We start from the raw sequence: 22,354 nt of genomic DNA, 5'->3' as shown, positions 1-22,354 counted from the left end.
TTCTAACATTTTAATATTTCACAGCAGCACAGTATTCCTTCTTACGTGTCCACTGTGCTAGTATTTATCGTAATAAAGGTGGATTTAATATGGCGTTTATAGCTGCTTTTTCATATGGAGCCTATAAATGGGAGAAGAACTTTACTCAGCAGCTGTGTATATGTGCAAAAACCCATGCGTGTGTGTTTAGGCCTACAAGTAAGACACCCTTGAGGCTTTAACTCACCTGCCAGAGTGAAGAAAATTACTTAGCTCTGCTGTTTTGAAACAAATCACAATCAAGTCTCCTAGCAGCAATTCCAGCAGAAATAAAGCTCTGCTTCAAAACTAGTAAACCCTTAAGTGAAGAACATTAGAAATCTGGTTGCCTTAGTCAAAAAAATAGTGGAATTCCTTTAGGCTATGAAAATAAACCTTTAGCTTAAATGTGGCTCACAGAGGAATGGTATTATTGAGCCAAGTGAATGAGCAACAGCCGCCACAGGATGTTAGCGTTACTATTCATAACTTATTTTTCCTATGCCTAAAACCGTTTTCCCTTCTGGTCTCACCTCTGCTGCTCTCTTAAAATGCAATTACCTACTGGCAAATTTACAGGAAAAGAAAAACAATGACTTTTGACCAGAGGAGTCGTTAATGTGAATGTCAAACCGATGCTGCACAAGAACCCGCTGAGCAACCGAGCAGAGGAAATATATAGAGAGAGATGAATCACTTTAATCCTTTGTTTTAGACCAACTCTGGGTTTAATACATGGATTCAAGAGAGGCAAGGAAAGCGGATTGAATGGCAGACAGACATGTTCCAGCACTTCAAGACTCTTCTCCGGAAACGCTGAATGCTTTCCATAGGTGTGACTGATGAGGATGTTTGAACAGTAGACACTAAATAAACGCAAATATACTGAAAATATGTCAGAAAGCAAAAGGTGATTCCTGATTCCTCTCTTGGTTCTAATTATGTAACGTAAACTAAAAAAGCATTGATCAAAAGTACATTTGGTTTCAAAGTAAAGGGCAAACACAGGAAACAAACAAGGGAGTGACGTGTTATGAAGACAAATCACAGCTTTGAAAAACATAAAACGTTATTATTTTTATATTTATTTAATTATAAACCAAGTCAGGTAACAGGTATAATAAAAGGTGTTGAAAAACTTTTTTTGGTATCAATATCAATCCAATCCTCTCTTAAACAACTAAGCTTTTAGTGATATATTAGTGGATACAGCATACTATGTGACGAATACGCCCTAACAGCAGGGATCTCGGTTATGCAACACAATTTCTGTCATTTAACTTTTTTAGCTTTTTTAGGGAACTTTTAGTATAATTTCTGATTTGTCAGCACCATTCAAACATTCATACTCTTATATATTCATTGCATAATAAACTGCACAGTTGCACTCGTCTGTTTTGCTTTTTCCTCCTCAAGCATAACTCCACAAACCTGACAAGATGACAGCATCGGTGACAGGTCTCACTCATGTTCTTGCTAACATTTACTCGACTTACACGGCTCTGGTGATTGCTCTCTTTATGGCACGTCACTCAAAGCGTTGTTAAGCATTTGCTCGACAGTTTAGGCAAATGGGCTGCGTTTAACTGTTTGTTTGTCTTTTTATTTGATATTCACTCCAGTGATTTTGGCGGGTGTTGTGCCAATACAAACACCAACTATTGGTCCAGCTCGGCCCTAATTTTACATTTTCAAGAAAAAAACTAAATAAAATCTAGTTATTTAAAAGTTAAATAGCATTCCAGTGTCCTAACACGTCGTACTATGTGAGAGAAAGAGATCTGAATCAATGCAGCAGAGCCGAAGGTGCGGTCTTATTCTCCTTTGTGCCAAAATCTGGCACCGACATTACCCGCATTCAGATTAGCCACTGACAGTTTGGAAATGTGGGTCTGTTATGTTAATGGCAGTTAGCGTCATGAAGCAAATTCACAGAAAGATAAGCTCAGTTTGTTTTAACTCCACGCCCCCAGATGTGCTTTTGTCACTTTCAAAATTCACATTCAACAAGTCAACTGAAGTGATTTCACTTTAATGTTCAAACTCAGCCTATTGAAAAATTCCTTGTCAGAAAGCCAAGCAGGGCTGTTTTTCTCAGCTCATTAAATCCTATATTTTTTTCACAGCACAACAGTATTTGGCATGGGAACCAGAATAATTCACTGGCTCTGTTTTTCTTTGTCCTCTGATGGACTTCGTTTTGATAGGCAGCCCTTAACAAGTGAAAATATTAAATGAACTAAAGTACTTTTTCACCATTTCACAATTTTCACACAATGGAACTAAATTACTTGGCCCAAAATGCCAATTTCCCACTAAAAGCAGACTTGAACAAATGGTCTAGGTAACCAAAATGACATAATTGGGAGTTTGAGATGAACCGTACTGTGAGAATGAGTTTTAAGAGCATGCGTATGTTCAAAGATCAGGACATGATGAGTTTGATGTTTCATGGGCCAACACTCAAAGTTCCATAAACTGGCACTATAATAGCTGCTGGCATTCAAGATGAGCTAATATGATAATGTATCTAAAGGCTACAATCAAATCTCCAGCTGCCACACTCACCAAACTCGTCGCAGATGCTCTCATTCTGCAGCAGGGTGGGGTGTTCGAAGGTGTCCCGGCAGTACAGGATCCTCGTGCTTCCATCCAACGCAGCAATGCCGCCCAGCGCCAGCACCGTGTGGTCTATGAGCAGAGAGGACGGCTGCTCTCTGAGCCGTGCCAAAACGGAACGGTAACGACAATACTGAGGGTAACTGAGGACTAAAACCTTGCGCCCATCTTCTTCCTGGCCTGGAAAACACAACAAAAAGGCACGGAGTTAGAAGGGCCACAGAGGTTACACATACTTTAATTTGACATTGAACTGTAACTGTTTTGCTTTTTTCAAGTGCCCCTCTAAGAGTTGTAGAGAAGGGCAGCACTTAATTTTTACAGAACACATCCACTCTTCCATTTCTCTTCGGCTTTTATGATTTCATTCTAGCTCATCGATCATTATTCGGCTACTTTTATATTCAAGCACATCTACTGCCAGTGTGCTGTGAATATGAAATTATCTGTAATCTCAGACTTTGTCCTAATGAAATTTTATTTGATTCACAATAAAACCAAGGAGGATCAATATGTAAACCAGCAGAACAAACTTAATACTTTATTTTGTTTCAAGAATTTGTGAAAGGTGCCACATCTGCACTGTTTTCAGACGGACAGGTGTCCCTTGCGAGCTGGTATCTCATCACAGGGATTTCGCTGTGTGTATCAGGAAATGCATCGAATTAAGGAAGCAAGATTCTCTAACGCTGCTGTTTCATTGTGACTTTAAATAGTCTTCATGAAAGTTTCACATCCTTTCCTTGTAGTAATAATACACTTCAGCAAACTGACAGGATGACTTTCATGAGTGCAAACATATGACGTTGCCGGGCGGCATGTTCGAAATGCATGACATGCATAGCTGCTTGGGTGACAAGAGGAATGTCAAAACAACTCCAGATGCCTTCTTTTAACAAGCAAGTTCAAGGATGGGAATTCTCAAACAGCAATTTAAACAAGGCTGGTGTGAATCAGTGTTTGCAGGTATCTGTGTACAGCCACTTGCTGATAAATGTGAATTTGTTATTTATATAACAATCTTAAAAAAAAAAAAAAATCACGGTTTGTCGCCTTGCTTCAAAAGCTACACTCACTGTTTCACACAGGTAATAGCAAACCCTCCCACTGGAGCCAGACTTTACTTTTGTGTGATTAACATTCCATTTACAGTGTGTAAGTTTGACTAATGCATTATCACCTGTGACAACTGACTGGCAGAGAAACCTCTACTGTTATTTGGAGAACCTCAGGACAGGAAGTGCACACTGAGCTGATACAATAAACTGCCATAAATCCCAGGAAGATATGCTGATAGACAGTCGGACAGTTAATATTATACTGGCACCGTGTAAGAAACTAACCAAGAGACTAGCCTGCTTTTAACTTTCGACTTCTGACAATGGTGCTAGATGATTGTTAAAGGCTCAACAGAGGTTTCACAATTCACCCTGAGGGTGCATGACTGTGCGTATGCAATTTCAGTGCAGCCCATCAAAAAGTTGTTTAAATATTCAAGTCTCGACCTGAGCGCCGGGGCAACAGACAGAATGCCATTCCCAGCTAATAAAATACCATAAAGACACCGTTGAACAAAAACAACTGAAAGTGTACAATGACACAGAAAGATAAAAATGTAACATAAAGTCATACGAATACAGAGCTCCGTGTCAGAAAGATGACAACTTATTACAGGAAAAGGAAACCACTAGAACCACATATATATGTAGGGTTTGATATGATGTGCTCTGAAACGTGCACTGAGTTTTATTTATATTTGTTATGTGTTTATGGCCTTTCTCCTTCATAATGATGCCTGAGTAATCGCTTATATGTTGATGTTATGCAACTAGGGTGTTGAGGTTACAGGTTACTGACAGTGATTAAAATGACAGTTTTAATGTTTAATTAGAACAGAATGTATCTCCTGCCACCCACATATCAGATATATGATAATCCTTAACTAATTACATGCCCGGTTAATGTTTATTCAGCAGGAGAGGGTTAAGGAAGGCACTTCAGTAAAGAAATATTGCTGTAAATATCGGCCAAGCTGAAGCCATGAGAGAAGCATTTCCTGCTTTTTAAAAACGTATATATATCTTGTGTTTCCTGTTGGACTACTTCGCAGAAACTGCATGCTCTAGTAAATCTGTCATGAGAACCTACTCCTTTACAAACAACAAATGGAAATGATCTGAATATACACAGAAGCTCTGGCACTGAATCAACTACTTTGTGTAATATAACATCATCAGGGCTGACCACGGACATGCAAATGTTTTCGGTGAACTGCATGCACAGTACTAGTAATTGCAACAAAACATTTGGGCACGAGTGTTGCTCTCTTTCACCAGAATAAACAGGTGCTATGAAGTGTGCTCAGTGCACATGACACACTGGAAACAACTCCTTGGCACTCCAAGCGCCGGCAGTGGTTTTAGATGCAACTATCAACAGTACTATCAGAGCAAGTCCATACAAAATATTTTTTATTTTTATGAATAAACTGGAGAATTCTTTTTACACAAAGGCTGCCTGCCAGATCTGAAAAAGAAAGTCAACCACATCAGCAATAAATCTGTAAAGTTATATTGCGTGTACCTTTATGGGGGGGGGGGGCTACTTAAAAAAGCAACAAAAAAGAATAGCTAAGAGTAGGTTAAAATGAATGTCAACCTGAATGTGAGATGACTCACTTTAATCTCTGTAAACCGAACTTTAAGCTAGCTCTTGTGAAGTCTGAGCTTGCACAACACTGAACTTCATACGCGGTTTTCTGTTCCAAACAATGAACTAGGTATGCCAATTATAGCCACTTTCATTTCAACTTTTCAAATGCCAAAGTATACATTTTCTAATGTCCTCATTTTTTCTGAACAGCAGAGCTAAATAAAGCTAAATGAATTACCCTGCTACCACAAAACGAGCAAATTCAAGAAACTGCAACTGCTGAATTTTCACTCACTTGGTGTAACAGTAGCGTTTAGAAAAACAGTAAAACTGATTCTAACTAACAATTTCAACTCTAAGATAATATGACAAATGAATATGAGGTAATGTTAAATTGATAATTTCAATAAGTCCAGGGTGTACCCGCCTCTTGACCCATCAGAGTTGGGATAGCTGGCAGACCGTGAGTAATTGCATAAGCGTGAAAAAATGGAGGCATAGTAAAAGCTCACGTGTTGTAACCCTGTAATTATAGAGTACAATCATAAAAAAATGACCTAGAACAAAGAACAATACTAGATAATGATCTGACATAAGCCAATCATAAAGCACACAGATAATATGCAAGTGCTTTGTTTCTTAAAAGCAAACACAATTCTGTAAACGTCAGATTTTTCCGACTCACTCATTTTAATAGGCTGTTGTTTGCAGTAAGGTCTTAATACTATTCTAGCTTACTAACCAGACTACAAGGTTCCACAGCTGATGAAGTAGAGTCAAGCAGTTTGAAACACGATTTTTATATGAATTATTAACCACCCTGTCTACTTTTACAAAGCCCTTGGACATGACATTCATGGGAATTTCTGCTGGTGAGTTAATATTTCAGGGGGAGGCTAACTAGCAAGCTTTTCACCTTGCCTTGCTACAGACAGTTTTAAACAGATTTTAAAAATGCATTTTCCCTTTTGTGGTGGTATTTTCTGAAGCTGCAGGCTGATAAAAATCACTGAAATGTGCAGCAGAAGCAGGACAGGAAGGACTCTATTCACAACATATTTACAACAGCTGCATTCCCAACAATTAGCGTAATTAGTTCCACTGTACTCCAACATGCGGACCACCTCAAAAGAAATTATTAAAACCATTCAGCCACTCCACTCACACATATATTCACATGCTACAAAGTCGCTACAAAGCCCACAAATGTATGAACACACATTTTACTGCATACATATCCCACAGCAGTCACACACATTTATCCAAGATTGCGGCATTTGTCATTTGCAATTACAGCTCAGAGGTAGAGCAGGCTTTGTTTCCAAATGTCAGGGATTTTATTGTAAGCGGTCACCGTCAGAGCTGCTCTTTCTCCCGAGGACCCTCACAGCATTTCACTTGATTAGATTCAATTTGGAGTGAGAGCCGCAGGGCATTAATAACTGTACAAAGGTGTTGTAAAGTATGCATGTCAGTGTGCGCGCGCGTGTTGGTGCGTATAATGCACATTGAGTGCAAACACACTTTAAAAATTCCTTTTGTTCTTGCAGCCCGACCTTTCAAAATAAAGGACGTCCTTATCTTAATGTAAGCGTCCTAATTGGTTGGGGCTGTGGCTGTATCACTGGAGAGCTGAAGACATTGTGAGAACATTATGCAATTTGTTTCTCTCTCTGAGGACCTCTTTTCTATTTTCTCTTTCTGTCTCTCTGTCCTTTCCTAGTGGTAGTATGGCGTGTTGATCAAACAGCTGCGGTGCGGCAGATTATTTTCAGAACATGCTGTAAAGCTTCTGACCTCATAAACTACAATAGTGTCAGGGTCATAACTGCTCTGCAGGACAGCTGATAATATAACCACTCAGTCAGAGCAGCACAAAATAAATTCCAATACTTTACAGTACACAGTAAAGTGAAAAGGAATACTAATCATTAAATATTACATCCCCTGTGGTGCTTTTAAAACACGTATTACACTTAAAGGGGCACTCAGCTTATTTTCACCTCCCTGTAGCCTGCTGTATCATCTGCTGTGACTCTGGAGGAGCTTTCTAAAGTTTCAAAATATAATGCTGATGATGTCATCGTGCTAGCATTAACGTTATCTAAGCTTGGACCAGCACTTTTCAAATATATAACTGAAAAAGTGCGGCATATAAAAGATGTGGGGGTAAACAAGCCAAGAAGGCCCTAATCAGAGAGGCTATTGAGTTGCATTACTGGAGCTCAACTCATAGCGAGGAATAAAAGGCAGAATATTTTGGCATCTCATGCTTGAATTATGACTTATCTGGTTGGCTATTGTTTCCAATGTGGAGTCAGTGTTAGTCGGTACAGTCACCACTACTTAAGAAATATGTCTGGTCTCCCTTTTCCATCCACCGGAATGCTGCACAATCAGATAAAATCTACCATCTCGACTCCCCGCATCCCTGCTGTTATCGCTGGATTTGAGCTGATTCTCAGTCTTGTGATCACTTTGCATGCGAGGCCCATTTCTATTACTTATGAATGTATATATTCTAAGTAGCACATCTCTTCATGGTACTATTTGATGGATAGGAATCCTTTAGTGTACATAATACCTTTGCATAGTGCTATATACCAAATATAATCAAAGGAATTCACAATATATATATATATATATATATATATATAAATTGTTGTGGAAGTTTATGTGGAAGATTCAGCAATTCAACTTAGTTAAGGAGTCATAAAGAGAATACTTCTTCTCCTTTTGATTTGAGCTGTCCAAGAGACTGCTAAAAAACCTTGATCCATTTTCTCATGGCTTTCTGTTACGGTACTACCGAGAATAGCATTAATACAAGCTAATTCAACAACTCCATAGACTTGTCTCTGGTATGCAAGGCCTCCAGAAGAAAATCAATTCAAAAATGTACTAATGCAAAAGAAGAGCTTTTATTAACATATGTCTATAGTTTGATATTCAGTCTTGCAGAAAAAGTTTGCTCAAGCTGTAGACACTTCAAGGATGACTGAGTTACTAAAGCAAAAAGTGCATTACAGTAATTTAATCAGGATGTGACAAAAGCATGGATGGGTTTCACTCTGTGTTGAGATGACAAGATTGGGCTGATCTTTAAAATATTCCCGAGATTAAAGAAGCATGACTGAAACATTTCTGTAATATGCAAATAAAAATGCGAGCTGGAGTCAGTCTTTTTTTTTTTCAGACACAGGCATTACACAACTACAGCAAGAGTTCGGGAATTGTGCAACAGGGTGAGGGCTGGTGATTAAAATGTATGTTTTAGCTTTGAGCCATCGAACCTCTAATGTCAGGAAGACAATTATACAAGAAAGTCTGCAATACTCATTTGTGGGCTGGAATACTTTAAAAATGACATCAGTCAGGAAGCATAACATTAACAAATGTTTCTCCCTTTATTTTTCTATCATGGGAACATTTTAGAGTTTCAGGTATACAAGCAGGACTGCATGCAGTGAGTCCATACATTATGTTAATGGTGTCATGACCCACGTAAATAATAAGACAGATGATGCACAAATGAAAGGGAACCGAAATGGGGAGCAAAGCACAAAAAGTGAACAAACTGAGAAGTTGCAGTGCACAGTTTTCTTTTTATACTTTTGGTTTGAACATGTGAAATAAAACAACTGTACACCAGATGTAGTATTTCCTTTTTAAAGGGCCGGAACACAAGATTTGATAGTCCTGATTTCCTGGCTTATCGGCAGCCGCTGTTCTTTATTCAACAAATAAAATGGAAAAACAAATGAGACTCAACTTGCAGGGTAAAGTTGCTGATAATTCATTTGGAAATCCATCACAGAGAACAAATGAAATATCTGCTTTGATGGTGCATTCAAGGAAATGCGTAAATCTGAGAGCCTGCCAAACAGCAACTTTTTAATGTGAAGCATGATAGAAAGAATGAATGTCATCTTTTTTGCAACATCTGTGTCTGCCTCCTGTCAGAGGTAGACACAAAAGTTGATTTCCTCTCAGAATCACTCATCTATGACATGCTTTTGGAAACCCACTCATCTTTCATAGACATCCAGCTCACCGAATTTCCCTTGAATACATCATTGCGATTTAAAACATAAAATTACTCAACTTCTTTTTGCACTAATGACAGCAAGGTCTTATGAGTTGTGCTATATGGTATGTCAGCTGTACCGGTATGCCAGTTATGGTGTCTTGCATGACGTGAATTGTTCAAATACAGCTATAGTCATACATCTACTCCACCCACAGTGACATCGAGCCAGGTGAGTCAAGGAAGGACTTAAAGGTGTTTCATCTGACTTAAGAACAATTTGTACCACAAGGTTCGCAAGAATAGATTGTTTTCAAAGCTGCACTTCACAGCTCAGCTGTGGAAACATTAAAATAAGACAGCGGCAACAAAAAGTTGCATTACATCTAACCGAAAAGTGGAACAGAGAGCCTGTTAAGTGCTAATTCTCTAGCCCTGTGCCAAATTCTCTGTTAACAGAGTCTGTGTGCAGAATACATATTATTGTGGGTGTGTGGTTTTATTTGTGCTTTATTTCTCATTTTATGATGACATTTAAAGGTTTTAAATTCTACAAACAGAACAATGAACTGTTGGGAACCTATATAAAGACCCACTTATAAAGAGATATTGTACAAACCTTTGGTCACACCAAATAGTATGACTTTCTATTTCTTTTATAAGCATTATAAAATGGCATTTACATATTAGTTAATATGTGCGATGATGTGCTGCACGACATGTTTAATGAACATATTTAATAAAACAACTATCTAGAGCATACAGTAGCTCTAATGAGGTAGTGTGTAAAGTAAAAATAAGGGTTTTTACTTCTACCACAGCATAATAAAAGCAACATGCAGTAATCCATGTGCATAAAAAGGGATGAAAGGAGATTATACTGTGGTCCCACTGTACAGGAATAAGTATGATGAGAAGAAGCTCAGCCACTATAACATATTTTGTGTAATTACACCAAATGAAGAATTTCTCTTTAATAACAAGCATGATAAACGAGTCATCATAATCAAAATCTCAGAAATGCTGCATTCAACAAGAAACTCATTAGTTGAGGTTGAAGCAGCTGCTCTGGCAGATGAAACATCATTGATATCATTGAATTTCAAAACCAGCAAAATAAAAGGGTGATCTATTTGCCGCATCTTTGAGCTCCTCTGCTTTTCATTGGATAATTTCTGTAGCGGCTTTGAAAGTTGGGAATAAAACTAGTTGTAATACGAGGGTTGTTGACAGTTAAAAGCAGATCTGTGCTAGCTAATTAAAAACCAAATGCTACTCATGTAAACTGTGTCATTTACATTCAACCAAGCTTAAAAATATTCAAACTGCCCACAAGCTCTGACAAGATCTTTCAAGCAAGTGTGCTCATTTCTCTTGTCACAGACAAGCAGGAAGAAGCTGAAAACCATTACTCTCATGCTCTCTGTCACCCGCTGTAGTCCTTAAATCACTCACTCTGCTCAAATTTGCTGTTGTCAACATTTCCACATTATCTGCTCGGCCAAGGAATTTACTGGATCCCCCTGCTGCTTTTGTGGGGTTGGCGAGAAATGGCAAGGCATGTAACCCAGAGCCAATAATGTCACTTTCATATTTGATTTTTTTTTTCCTTCCTTTTTTAATCCCACGGTAACACCAAAACAAGCCCAAAAACTTAAAATATAGGGACAAGTGAGGCTGCGGTGAAGAAAGGGGGCAGAAAATAAGTAGGGAAAGTAAAGAAAAGTAGGTTCTTGTTTGGTATTCTCCCTCCATGCTGTGGGCTCTCTTCTCTGTGCTCTGTATTGATCTTCGAAACTGCCCTGTTTCCATTTAGCCTCTTCTCATAATATATAACACAGCTCTGATTTATTCACCTCCTTTCTCTCTCCTACTTTTCAATGAGGGGACATGACACTGAGAGACAGCAGGCGCCCGATCTGGCTGTTGGTTTCAGGTTATTGAAACCTGACCAAATAAAGAGAGAACGGCATCTGTCAATGACACCAAATGGAAATGATGTGTGGGGGGCATCACATTTACACTACAGGCAACCTCATGTTTTCAATGAAGACAGAATTACATAAAACAATGAAATAAATTCGTTGAATTTGCATGATTCATCGCCTATCCAATCTGTGAATGACTACACTATCTGGGATAAAACAAAATGTGCTAGAACATTTTGCTAATTGCAACCTAGTCTGTGCAGTAAACAAAATCACATTAATCACACCGGGGATGCAGCAGCATCAATAAATCACTATAGTAGAGTAAAACAAAGCAAAGCCATCACACAGACACTAACGCACAGTTTATTTTCTTTAAAGGGAGTAAAATTGAAACAATATTTCAAATTTGTTTAATGGATTTGCACAAAATAACAAACTGTGTTTGCAAATGACTCAGTGGCCGTCCATCATCAACATTGCATCAGTCACACACACTGACTCGCCTCTCCCCTGCTCATTATATCAGCTGCAAGCTGTGCTCTCACAGACAAATGCACACAATGTACACAGCATACGTTCTGCCTTTTAGATCAAAAGACAAGCTGAAATCTAACTATCGCAGTGAGATGATTTAAATCAGGACATTTTTTGACAATTTATTTCCTTTCTCAGAACAGATATGACAAATTCATGCAGAGTCGCCCATAAATCAACTATAACGAAAATGATCATGTAGCTGAACTGTACTGAACTGAAGACTATTCCTACACGAGCAGCCACCGTTTTTATGCCGTATTAGCAAACAATTACATCCCAACGTCTAATACGAAACAGTTCATTTTTAGTGACTAATCAATAAAAAAAACCTCTCACCTGAGCCATTTTAGCTTCTTTAAGCTTCTTTCATGTTTTGGTTTTAATGTCAACACGCTTGCATCTTTGTGCACAGCTGGATGCCCTAAAAACCTACTAAGCAATTCATTACCTCAAGCATACCAACACAGTATACAGCTGGTGAACACAGCTTAGCATTTAGCAGCTGAAGATCCAGATATTTTCCCTCAAGAATTGGTGGAGATCAAAACAGAGTGGAAACAAGCAGAGTATGGAAATTATTTTTACAAAATTAATCCAAGTGCTGTTGTTGCCCCGTGTCTGTTTGTTAACATGCCCACTGTTATAAGTTTATCATTGTTAGCTGTTGTATTCACACATCACTCAGTGGCCAGAAATTGGGCAAAAGGACAAATACACAGTAAACTATTTGCTTGAAACTGGGGCATTTGGAGGAGCACAAAGCAGTTCAACCTCAGCTGGTGTGTATTATTATTAGTACATTTTTTAAAGTCAGCTTCTTAAATTAGCACTCTGATCTGATTTGCTTTCTGTATAATGCTTTGAACAAACTGTATTTTCTCACCTGCATTATTTATATAAAATATCATTATTTACTGCCAGTATAATGTATCACTGCATATGCTGCTATATAGATATTTTGCCCCACCCCTCACATGAGCACTATTGTAATCTGTGATTGTTACAAATAAATGTTCACAAAAGCCTCTCAGAAGCATTTCCTGCCTTTTAGCTGCGTTTGCAAACATAGTTTGTTCCCGACATTTATGTTTTCACCAGAATGTTTTATATTTTAATACACCCTGTTGAGCACGAAGTCTGGTCTTTTGTTTATTGCGAAAGTGTTTCAGTGACAAGCTGCGAAGCAAGTAAACCACAGCAGAATTTCAAAGCTGACAAACAATGTGGAAGCAGGTTTGTCACAAGGTGGAGACTGACACAGGCGCAGTTTACTTAGGGATATTTTGTTATAAATATGACTGTTTGGAACACATTGAGCTTACCGGCGGATAGCTAAAAAGCGTTATGTGCTCCAACACAAGAAGGTGAATGAACTGTACCCATCAGGAATTCAAGCTGATCACATCTGCTGCTCTGCGTGAAGGCTGTGATATTAAAAAAGTATCAGATGGGTGGAGTGAGTATGACTTAGTATGTGAGAGTCTGGCTTTTACGTGCACATGCCTAATTCTTGCAAGAGAATAATATTCTCACAAAAGGGCACCAACACCCAGAGGAAATGTTCCACTGAAACTGTACAGAGGGCAAATAGAAAGAGAGAGTAACAAAGAGAGAGAGTAATACATAAAATAGAGAGAAAGAGAGCCCTCCATGCATGCTGGCTCCTGTTCTTAATTATAGTAAAGCACTAAAGTGCCTCATTCATTTCAGCAGGGTGGGGCGGCGGACTGTGACAAAGGAAAAAAAAAGAAAAAGGATAAAAAAAAGAAACATTTATATAATTTTCACCTCAATTTATTCAAGTGTGATACAACACTAGTATGCACACACACACACACACACATACAGAGAAAATTCAACTTCCCTCAGCTTAATTCCTTCCCAGATGTTTTTGCGGTTGATGTTGGTGGGAGGGGGGGTTCAAAAACACACACCCATATTAAATGTTTTCAGTTAAACAGGCAAGAGAAGAGAAGAGAAGAGAAGAGAAGAGAAGAGAAGAGAAGAGAAGAGAAGAGAAGAGAAGAGAAGAGAAGAGAAGAGAAGAGAAGAGAAGAGACAAAAACAACACAAGCACTTTCCTCCGGTTGATTTATGTGATTCTATTACATTAAACATTCTTTCCCCTGAGCAGGCTCAGCTCCCTAGCAACCATCGCTCGCAGCCCTAATGTGTCTGGCACAGGGCCAGGGAAAGCTGCCTGCCTTATTGATTGCCAGATTGAAAAGTTTGCATTTAATAGGTCCTGTAATACATGAAGGAATTATTCAGAGAGGCTCCTTGTCAAAAACCCAAATTGGTTCTTTTGACTATAAAAAAAACAACGGGGGCCGTGTAACAAATGAGCTTTCAGAAAGCTCCTCTTTTGTGCCTGAAATGAAATTCGATGTAGCTTTGACCCTTCAGAATTATCACTGTCACCAGGAAGTAAACTCGAAACTGATAGCTATGAGGTTCGAGGCCACGTTGTCGCTTAAGATGAGGAAGACAAGTTTGTGCCATGTTGATCCCCTTTTGTGCGGTGATGGATTGGCCCTAAACACTGTTCGCTGTCTGGTCCCCGGCTGCATCCTGACTAATGAAAGACTACTGCTGGGTTTTGGGGGTCAATCCACTTATAGCGCAGTCAATTCAGAGAGTAAAAAAAGCTGCTCTGCGAGAACCCAAAATGTGCAAATACCACAGGGAGTAAATTTAATCAACTATCTGTGGTTGGAGAAATACAGCTTCCTTTCAACTACACAAACAAGTGAAACCCTTCCCCGTGTCTCTTTCCCTCTCCTCAAACAAGCCTAAAAGCTGTTACACCCAGGTGATGATACTCTATCTGCTATGACGGCCACTCTCATTTGTCACGCGGCTCTGTCCGACACAAACTCAATTGAGCAGCTGTGATCAGAAATCTCAGAGGTTGTCAGCAACAGAGAGAATGAGGAATACATAGAGAGTTTCTTTGGCTCAGCCTGTAGAAGACAGCATTTTCAACCGCACATATCATTCTCCCGCAGAATGAAATGGATGACATGTTTGCCTTTAAATGTATCTTTAATGGGACAGCGAGTTCCCATTTAAGTGAGTTCTGCTGGAAGGTTAGAGCAAAGGAGGGAGAGGGAGAGAGAAAAAAAACACATCTTATCAGGAGATTGGGAATTGGGTCAGGCAAGGAATTACATGCCATTCTAGATCAAAGTTGCCGTGTGTATTTCCTCAAAGAAGGGTCCCTCATTATCAGCTCAGACTTATTTCTCAGGGCGTATACTCAGCATAGTGTGCAAAAGGAAACATAATTTAATGTGTTTTAGTAAAAGAATGAATAAAAAAAGAAAAGAAAAGAAGAAGAAGAGGGACAAAAGAATAATACTGGAGGCTATTTGGGACAGGCATGTTTCCCAATGGTAAAACTGTAATGAGAGAGAGAGAAGAGAGGGGGTGTTTGCTGGAGATGCTGAGGGTGGGGGGGGTGGGGGTGTTGTTGTCATTCAGCATGGCTCCATTGCGAATTCCTGTCATTAAATATGAACTTCTCTTTCTCCCTCGCCCTATCTCTCTATCATCAGATCTGTATAGAGGAGGAAGGCTTTATATAAACAGCCTGTGCAGTTAAGCCAACTGGAACCCTTTTCAATAATTACATCCAGCACAATACTCAATTTACATTGCATTTATTTAGCTGGAGGATTTGACAATGTGGCAAAGAAAAGAGTGACATTAGCAGTAGATGATAACAACTAGAGCGGTGCGCTCCCCAAGGGGAGATGTTTTAGTCTGTGGCTTAGAGGGAGACTTTCCAGATAGCAATATGTCATTAAAAACCAGTGCCATCTGTTCACATTTCTTGTTTATGTGCTGTCATGGATATAAACCGTACTGAAGATACAAAAGCAAATCCGAGAAATGCAATCTGTAGGATTTTCTCTTGCATTCTTTGCTGTGCAATTAGTTGTGATTACACATTCCAGCAGCACCACAATAAAGAAAACAAGACCCACTAACAATTGTTTTCTCTCCACAAGCACTAATGATCTCTGTTTGAAGTTCCCAAGCTCAGTCCTACACAAACAGTTTTCACATAGCTGCTGTCTCATTCGCCTAACATACACAGTATCTGGCGAAACGAGCAGGTAATTTCTGATAAACTGCAGCCGTCTTGGCTCTAAACTCATTCATTCCAGATTACAGAACATGACCTCTGATGTGGCAAACCTCCATCCTGCGCTTTACTAACAGAGCTGTAATTACTGTAATGCAGCACATACAGTGTTTGTAGCTGCTTGTCTCACATTGCACAGGACTGATAAGAACTTCAGTGAAGAATATCTACCAGCTGTGATAACAAGTTTATGTGCACTGGTCATTCATGCCAAAAGGCTTCTTACTTCTCTCTGCTGTTTTTTTTTAATATTATTATTATGAAACAAGTCCAAAAGGAATCTAAAATGACAGTGCAAGATATTTTATTTGTTCTGTATAGTGTTGTACTTTGACTACAGTATAATGACAAAGTGTTTGACATGAAACGAAAACAACATGAATCAGAGATTCTTTGGCAAAGGCCTTTGTTGTCTAAGAAATAACTTGCTAAGTTAGTCTTCGTGATGCCTGACAACATGGGTGTGTCATACTTTGCTCTTCATGAGAGTCCAACACAGCTGTTTTTTCCCTTCCCATTCAGTAATTATCCTCAGCAATATAAATAAAATTTTGCACCTACTCTACAAGGCAGCAATTCTGTGACTAGGCTTTTGTTAACTTTAAATATTACCCTCTGACACTGTGAATGAAACAACAGCTTTCCCTGAGTTATGGCTGACGGGAAAATCGGGGAGGGGGGGAGGAGGGGCTGGCTGAATGCCTCTCATTTTGCCAAGTGCTCCTCGGGCCACCACATAACAAGGAAATGGACTGAAAGGTTGAGAAAGAAGACAGAGAAGCATCAATGATCTATTGTTTGCAGGGAGGGCACTGCATACAACTCCTCTGGCAGTTAATATATCAAAGAAAGCCAAACATACTACACCATCTGCAACGAGATATTTTGCAAATACACATTACGTCATCTGTAGTTCTTTGGCTTAATAAAAGCATTAAGAACAGCTATGTACCCAGGCAAGTATGTGTGACTATGCGCACACACTCCCACAGCTTCCAACAAAGGTCTGGAATCTATCAAAGCTTCCAAATTACAATTACCTTTCAAAGGAGGAAAAATGCATTACAGTACCTCTGTGCTGTGAAATGAACGCAAGGCTATAATCTATACTGTGTACTACAGTTTACACCCTTCAGCTTGGCTGTGCACCTGTGTTTAGTTCAGCCTTACACATTATGAAATATATTATGTGGATGTTGAGAAGCTGATCCGCAATCAGCAATGAAAGCTATTTTTACCTTGGCAAGGGTCTGACTCAAAGTGTTTTTCCAACACTCTAATGCTATGATACAAATAAATGGTTATTTAATGTTCACACACTCTCACATACTGTAGAAGTCAAGAAGCTATTATTATCATCGTTCTGCAGAGTTCAGTCTTATTAATTCACGCACCTTCAAATCTTGAAAATAATGAGCCAAGTCTCTGGTATTATTAAGAGAGACAAGTGGAATTATTAAACTCGCACAACTTGGAAGCTCACAATAAACTGATAAAATCTGTGTTTAGTTTTGTAAGAACAACAGAAATGTCACTTAGGAAATATTTTATTACAGCATCAGATTTAATGTATCTCTGTTTTAATGATGATGCAAAAATCTGTTCATTTATCTTCAGATCAGACACAGATGTGCCTGTGCTGATAATTATATGTTATTATAAAGTAATTAACAAGAACTAATGAGGCAAAGGTAAAGTCCTTGAAAAAAGTTAGCAATTCCAGTTTGGAAACTTAGTAATGTCTGTTTGTCCATCCATCCATTCAGCTGCTCACAGGGTTATAGTCTTACATTTCTATATCATTACCACTGATATATTTCACTACTGTAACTGGTAATATGTATATAATATGCCAAAAAAAAAGTCAAATTCTGGGCCAATACTGACACCCATATTTAAAAACAACAATTTGGCCAATAGGTGATCTTATATCATCGATTAATTTGCTTTTTGTTGCTCTTCATCAGACCATATTTGCCAATTATCCAGTGCAAAACGGATTGAATACAACAGATAAATATCAGCAGCCATCAGTAAATGGCATCTTATTTGCTGATAGCTTATACTGACGTTTGGCTAATATATCAGTGCATTAGCAGTCATTTACTGAATGATAAATAGTATTTTTGTGAGTAAATCTTACGATGTGCTTTGCCAAAACGATCATATACATAATCAAAAGGGAAAAAAGAAAATTTTCCCTGACTTGCAGCGAAGTAGAATCATCAAACAGTATAAAATTTAAACAGTTGAAACTAAAAGCAACTAAAATGCCTCAGATCTGCACTTCAGTCGAGAACTTAACACTGCTCATGTTGTAGGTTTGACTTTCAAGCCTTTTTAATAAGCACAACAGGGCGTCCAGAAGAGGACATGCATTCATAAAGCAGATGGACTGGCATGCTCATAAAAAATGCAGGGTTATTAATTGTACAATCTGTGATGTCTAGAAAGCCTACTGAGCAGCACCAAAAAAAACATCCATATCTATCTATCTGAAGGCAGAATGTGAGGCTGTCATGCAGAAAGAAACATATCGGGGGAGATGTACAAAAAACCTCAGCACTGAAATATTAATGCTGCCGTAATCCTTTAAATAGGCATCATATTACACATCATGTTTTGACATAGACTAATACAGAAATCTCTCTAAAAAGTCTGCTGGTTGGGTAACGCTTAAGTATGAGTCAGAGTAACTGGAACAGGCAGGCGATTTGCTTAAGAAAAGAAAGCAAATGTTTCTCAGTCAACACACAGCCTCAGATAAAGCCTCATTATCCATGTGATTTTAGAGCTTTCATAACAGCGAATCATTAAAAAGAATAATTTAATAATGAATCTATCAGGGAATTTGTCTTGGAGGCAGAGCTGCTAGCGCATTATGAAAGCACCTCACTCTGTTTCTGTCTATTTAAGATGCCTGGCAGAGGTCACATCAATAGCATCTCTGTTGTTCCAGACCTGACTAATGGAGAGAAGAGAGACACAACTGTTGTTTCAGACCTCCCTAATGGAGAGACGGAGCTCTTCATTTCCTCTGAGGCCATTCTCATTGTTTAACCATGCACCAGCCTTCAGCCCCCTTCATTGCATAAGCCAAAAAAACACATTATGTGACAATCCAGAAATAAAATAACACAAATTATTGATGAATATAGCTATCCAAAGAAGCTGAATTTGATTACGGCGTGAGCCATAACAGGATATGGCTCGACTGTTGGGTGGTCTCTTTCTCTTTCTCTCTCTTTCTCCCATTCAAATTCGAGGCATGCTCAAACATCTAATAGATTTTTCCACCCCAGCACACAATTTACTGCTTACAGATTTAGAATTCTCTGGCTTCCGGCCAGGCCACAGTCAGAAGGGAATTAATGATATGAGCACATCAGTGAGGAAAAACAGCTTGTGATTCTCTCTCCTACAGGTCTGGGCATAATGAAGAAGATACTGCCATAAACCCCCCAAAAGAAAAAAAAAACATAGCAAAGGAGGAGAGAAGAAAACAGGAGGGGGTGAGAAAGGCACATAATCAATACAAACACTCCATTAAATTACTTCAAAAGAGATTTTGGACAGTTTCTAGAATTAGTTCTGCAGAGAAAAAAAAGCAGAAGGGGAAGCAAATATGTCTGAGGGGCGGAAAGCAAACAAGTGCAAACGATACAATCTGCCACATGCTCTGAACGGAGGAGTACAGTGGCAGTGTGTCTTACGAAAGCATGGCATTCTTTCTTTGCCTGAGTCACAACATACCATTACTCTTGTAACACCACAACCCAGTTGTCTTTATCTTTTTCAAGAAACTGCTTACTCCTTCCCACGTTGCAGTCGAAACATAAAACGCTTTCACGTGTGATAGTGACTCAGTGTCCCAAATATTGTTCTGTATTGTCACCAAGACAAATCAACCATGAGAAGACCGCATCTGTCTGTTTCCTTATCACAAGTCCCTACCCGCATAAACATTCTGTGACTCTGTGAACAGTCTCTTCTCTGAAAGAGGACAGAATCTACCCTCTACATCAAATTGAAATGTTCCGACTGAAATATTGTCAGGATATCAACTCGGGTATATGTGCCAAGCCTGGCATACAGATCAGATGTTGTATCGGAGGGAAATACAGCGGCTATATCCCCCGAGTGAGCGAGGCTGTAAAGATTCTTGGGAAAAAAAAGCCAGGTATGCGTGTCACGGGCCTATTACGCCTTCGAGATCAATCAGTGTAAGTGACAAAAGCGACATCGCTAAATACGCTCAACCACATGTCAGCATTTAGACTTAAAAGTATGCCCGTGTCCTCCTTAGTGTGAAATTTCCTCTTTGTGTTACTGTCGATCTGCTGCAGCTCAATACAACTCAACGACATCAATGCAAAGAGGGCACCTTAAGTCATTCTGTGGGTCAAGACGACACAGAAAGGGAAAAATGTTTGGACATGACATGGGAAATTTGTCCAAATTTTCATGCTGTTAACATTTACTTAAAATAGCTTCATACACACTTAAAAATCACATCAGCAGTAACTGTCAGTTACTGAAGTTGAAGTGTCAGTTCTGAAGTTGCATTCTGACTGACATGTGAAGGTACAAGTGTCATTTCCTGTTTGCATAAACTGGTGTGTTGACTTTTTGTATAACAAGTTCCAAAACCAGTATTCATGCAAAGTAGCTTATCCTGCATGGAAATGATAGAACCATACATCATTTTTTAATTCAATTTTGTAGTGAAGGTTAGGTGTTTATCCGAGAGTTACGTGTTTGATTCTTAGCTTCTCTAATTCCCAAGCTGCCCTTGGGCAAGAAACTCCACTAGTGCATAGATGTGGAAAATATGTAGGTTCCTTTTAGACAAAAGCACCCTCCAAATGTATTTAACTTGAAACTGCATACATTATAAAGAAGGTCAGTTATGATTTAAGCATAGAGCTCACAATAACGTGCATTTTCATTCGAATCTGTTATGTGAAATTTGGACATTGACACACTTACTGGATAGAAACATTATTCAAAGAACTATTTGTGGCTTTTCATACAACAAAAAGTTGCATAATGAACATGAATTTCCTTGAATTCCAATAAGTGGCTTTCATTTCCATTACTAACTGAATATTGCATGAAAATGTTCTGCCAGATCCAATCCATCATTTGTTGGTTAAACATCAAAATTACAGCTTTGAGCAGCACTGCACATAGTATGTAGTATTTTTTTTTATTAAAAAATAGATGGAGTCATATAATTTTCATTTTTGTATGGTTGAATCTTCAAAGGTGTTAGAGCATAGAAACAGTATTTAAAAAAAGTCAAGGAGATGGGCGAATTCACCATCCCTGCAATTCACTCTATTTTTTTCTGCCAGCATGGTTCCTTTAGTCTCAGTGTTTTCTTGGAGAGCCCTGATCCCTCCAATTGCTGAGGGATGAACTGCCTACAGATCATACTATGGGTGAGGGCAGGAGTCATGAACACCATCTATGTTCTTTGAATGCAGGAGTCGCAAGCTATGACCTTGTATAATCCTCCACATCATCTCAGCTCACAATCTGTTCAGTGGCATCCACACCGAAGGCTTGAATTAAAGAAAGACAAGACAGAAAACCTATTGAGCTATTTTGTGAGCATGAGCCATTCTGTCTTTTTTTCTCCAATCCTTTATTATTTTTCTTCTACAGCACTCTGTGTCTCCCAGCACAAGCCTACAAACTGTATCAGCAGATACAGCTCTCAAACACTCGGCCTCGTAGTATACGACCAGAAACCAATTTCGGCAGGCAGCAATGAAAAAAAAAAAATGAGGCCAGTCCTCTAGGGAGAGATAGAGGGGCAGAATGTAAACTTCCCTGGCAAGCCATCCCTGGTGGATTGAACTGTAAAAAGAAGCTCTAATACCCACTCCAATACAAGATAAACTGAGTGGACAGTTTACATTACCTGATTAAGTGAATTACACCACAGATTACATAAGTACTGCGAAATACATTACATCACCCATGCAGACTTGCTATCTCTTTATCGTTAGTTAGGAATTTGAGTGAGACAAACACAGTTCAACACAACAATTTTTCAGGGCTGGAGATTCTTCAGAAAAAAACCACACAGTTCTTAAAACAGAACTGCAGATTGCCTCAAATCAAGTACTTCTGTATTTCCCTTTGCTATTTTGAGTTCAAGCGGGTTCACACTGATAACTCGGTGTGAGTGCACTAGTACACTGATGGTGGACTTACAATGGTCATAAAGTTGACTGACATTACATGCTTCTTACCCTCGGTGGGTAACCACTTTGGCTACGTACAAAGGCTTTCAATGGTGAGGCTAATGCAGTGCAGCAGGTCCAAGAAGGTAGGAGGAGCACTGCTGATAGGACTATCAAATAGACATCCAGATATATATGGTGCTTAGCCAAAACTGGACAGATTGTA

The 22,354-nt window shown here is 38.9% G+C and overlaps 1 protein-coding gene across 1 annotated transcript in view; it reads right to left on the bottom strand.

Annotated features, from left to right (window-relative positions):
* The window catches only part of arid5b (AT-rich interaction domain 5B), a 75,005-nt gene that overhangs the window by 38,972 nt on the left and 13,679 nt on the right, over nt 1-22,354 (bottom strand). Inside the window, 1 exon segment of the mRNA XM_026191077.1 lies at nt 2,587-2,817. Coding sequence (XP_026046862.1) covers nt 2,587-2,817 — 231 coding nt within the window.

Source organism: Astatotilapia calliptera, chromosome 13, assembly GCF_900246225.1.
Source record: "Astatotilapia calliptera chromosome 13, fAstCal1.2, whole genome shotgun sequence".
NCBI lineage: Eukaryota > Metazoa > Chordata > Actinopteri > Cichliformes > Cichlidae > Astatotilapia > Astatotilapia calliptera.
This window is presented reverse-complemented; position numbering and strand designations above follow the sequence as displayed.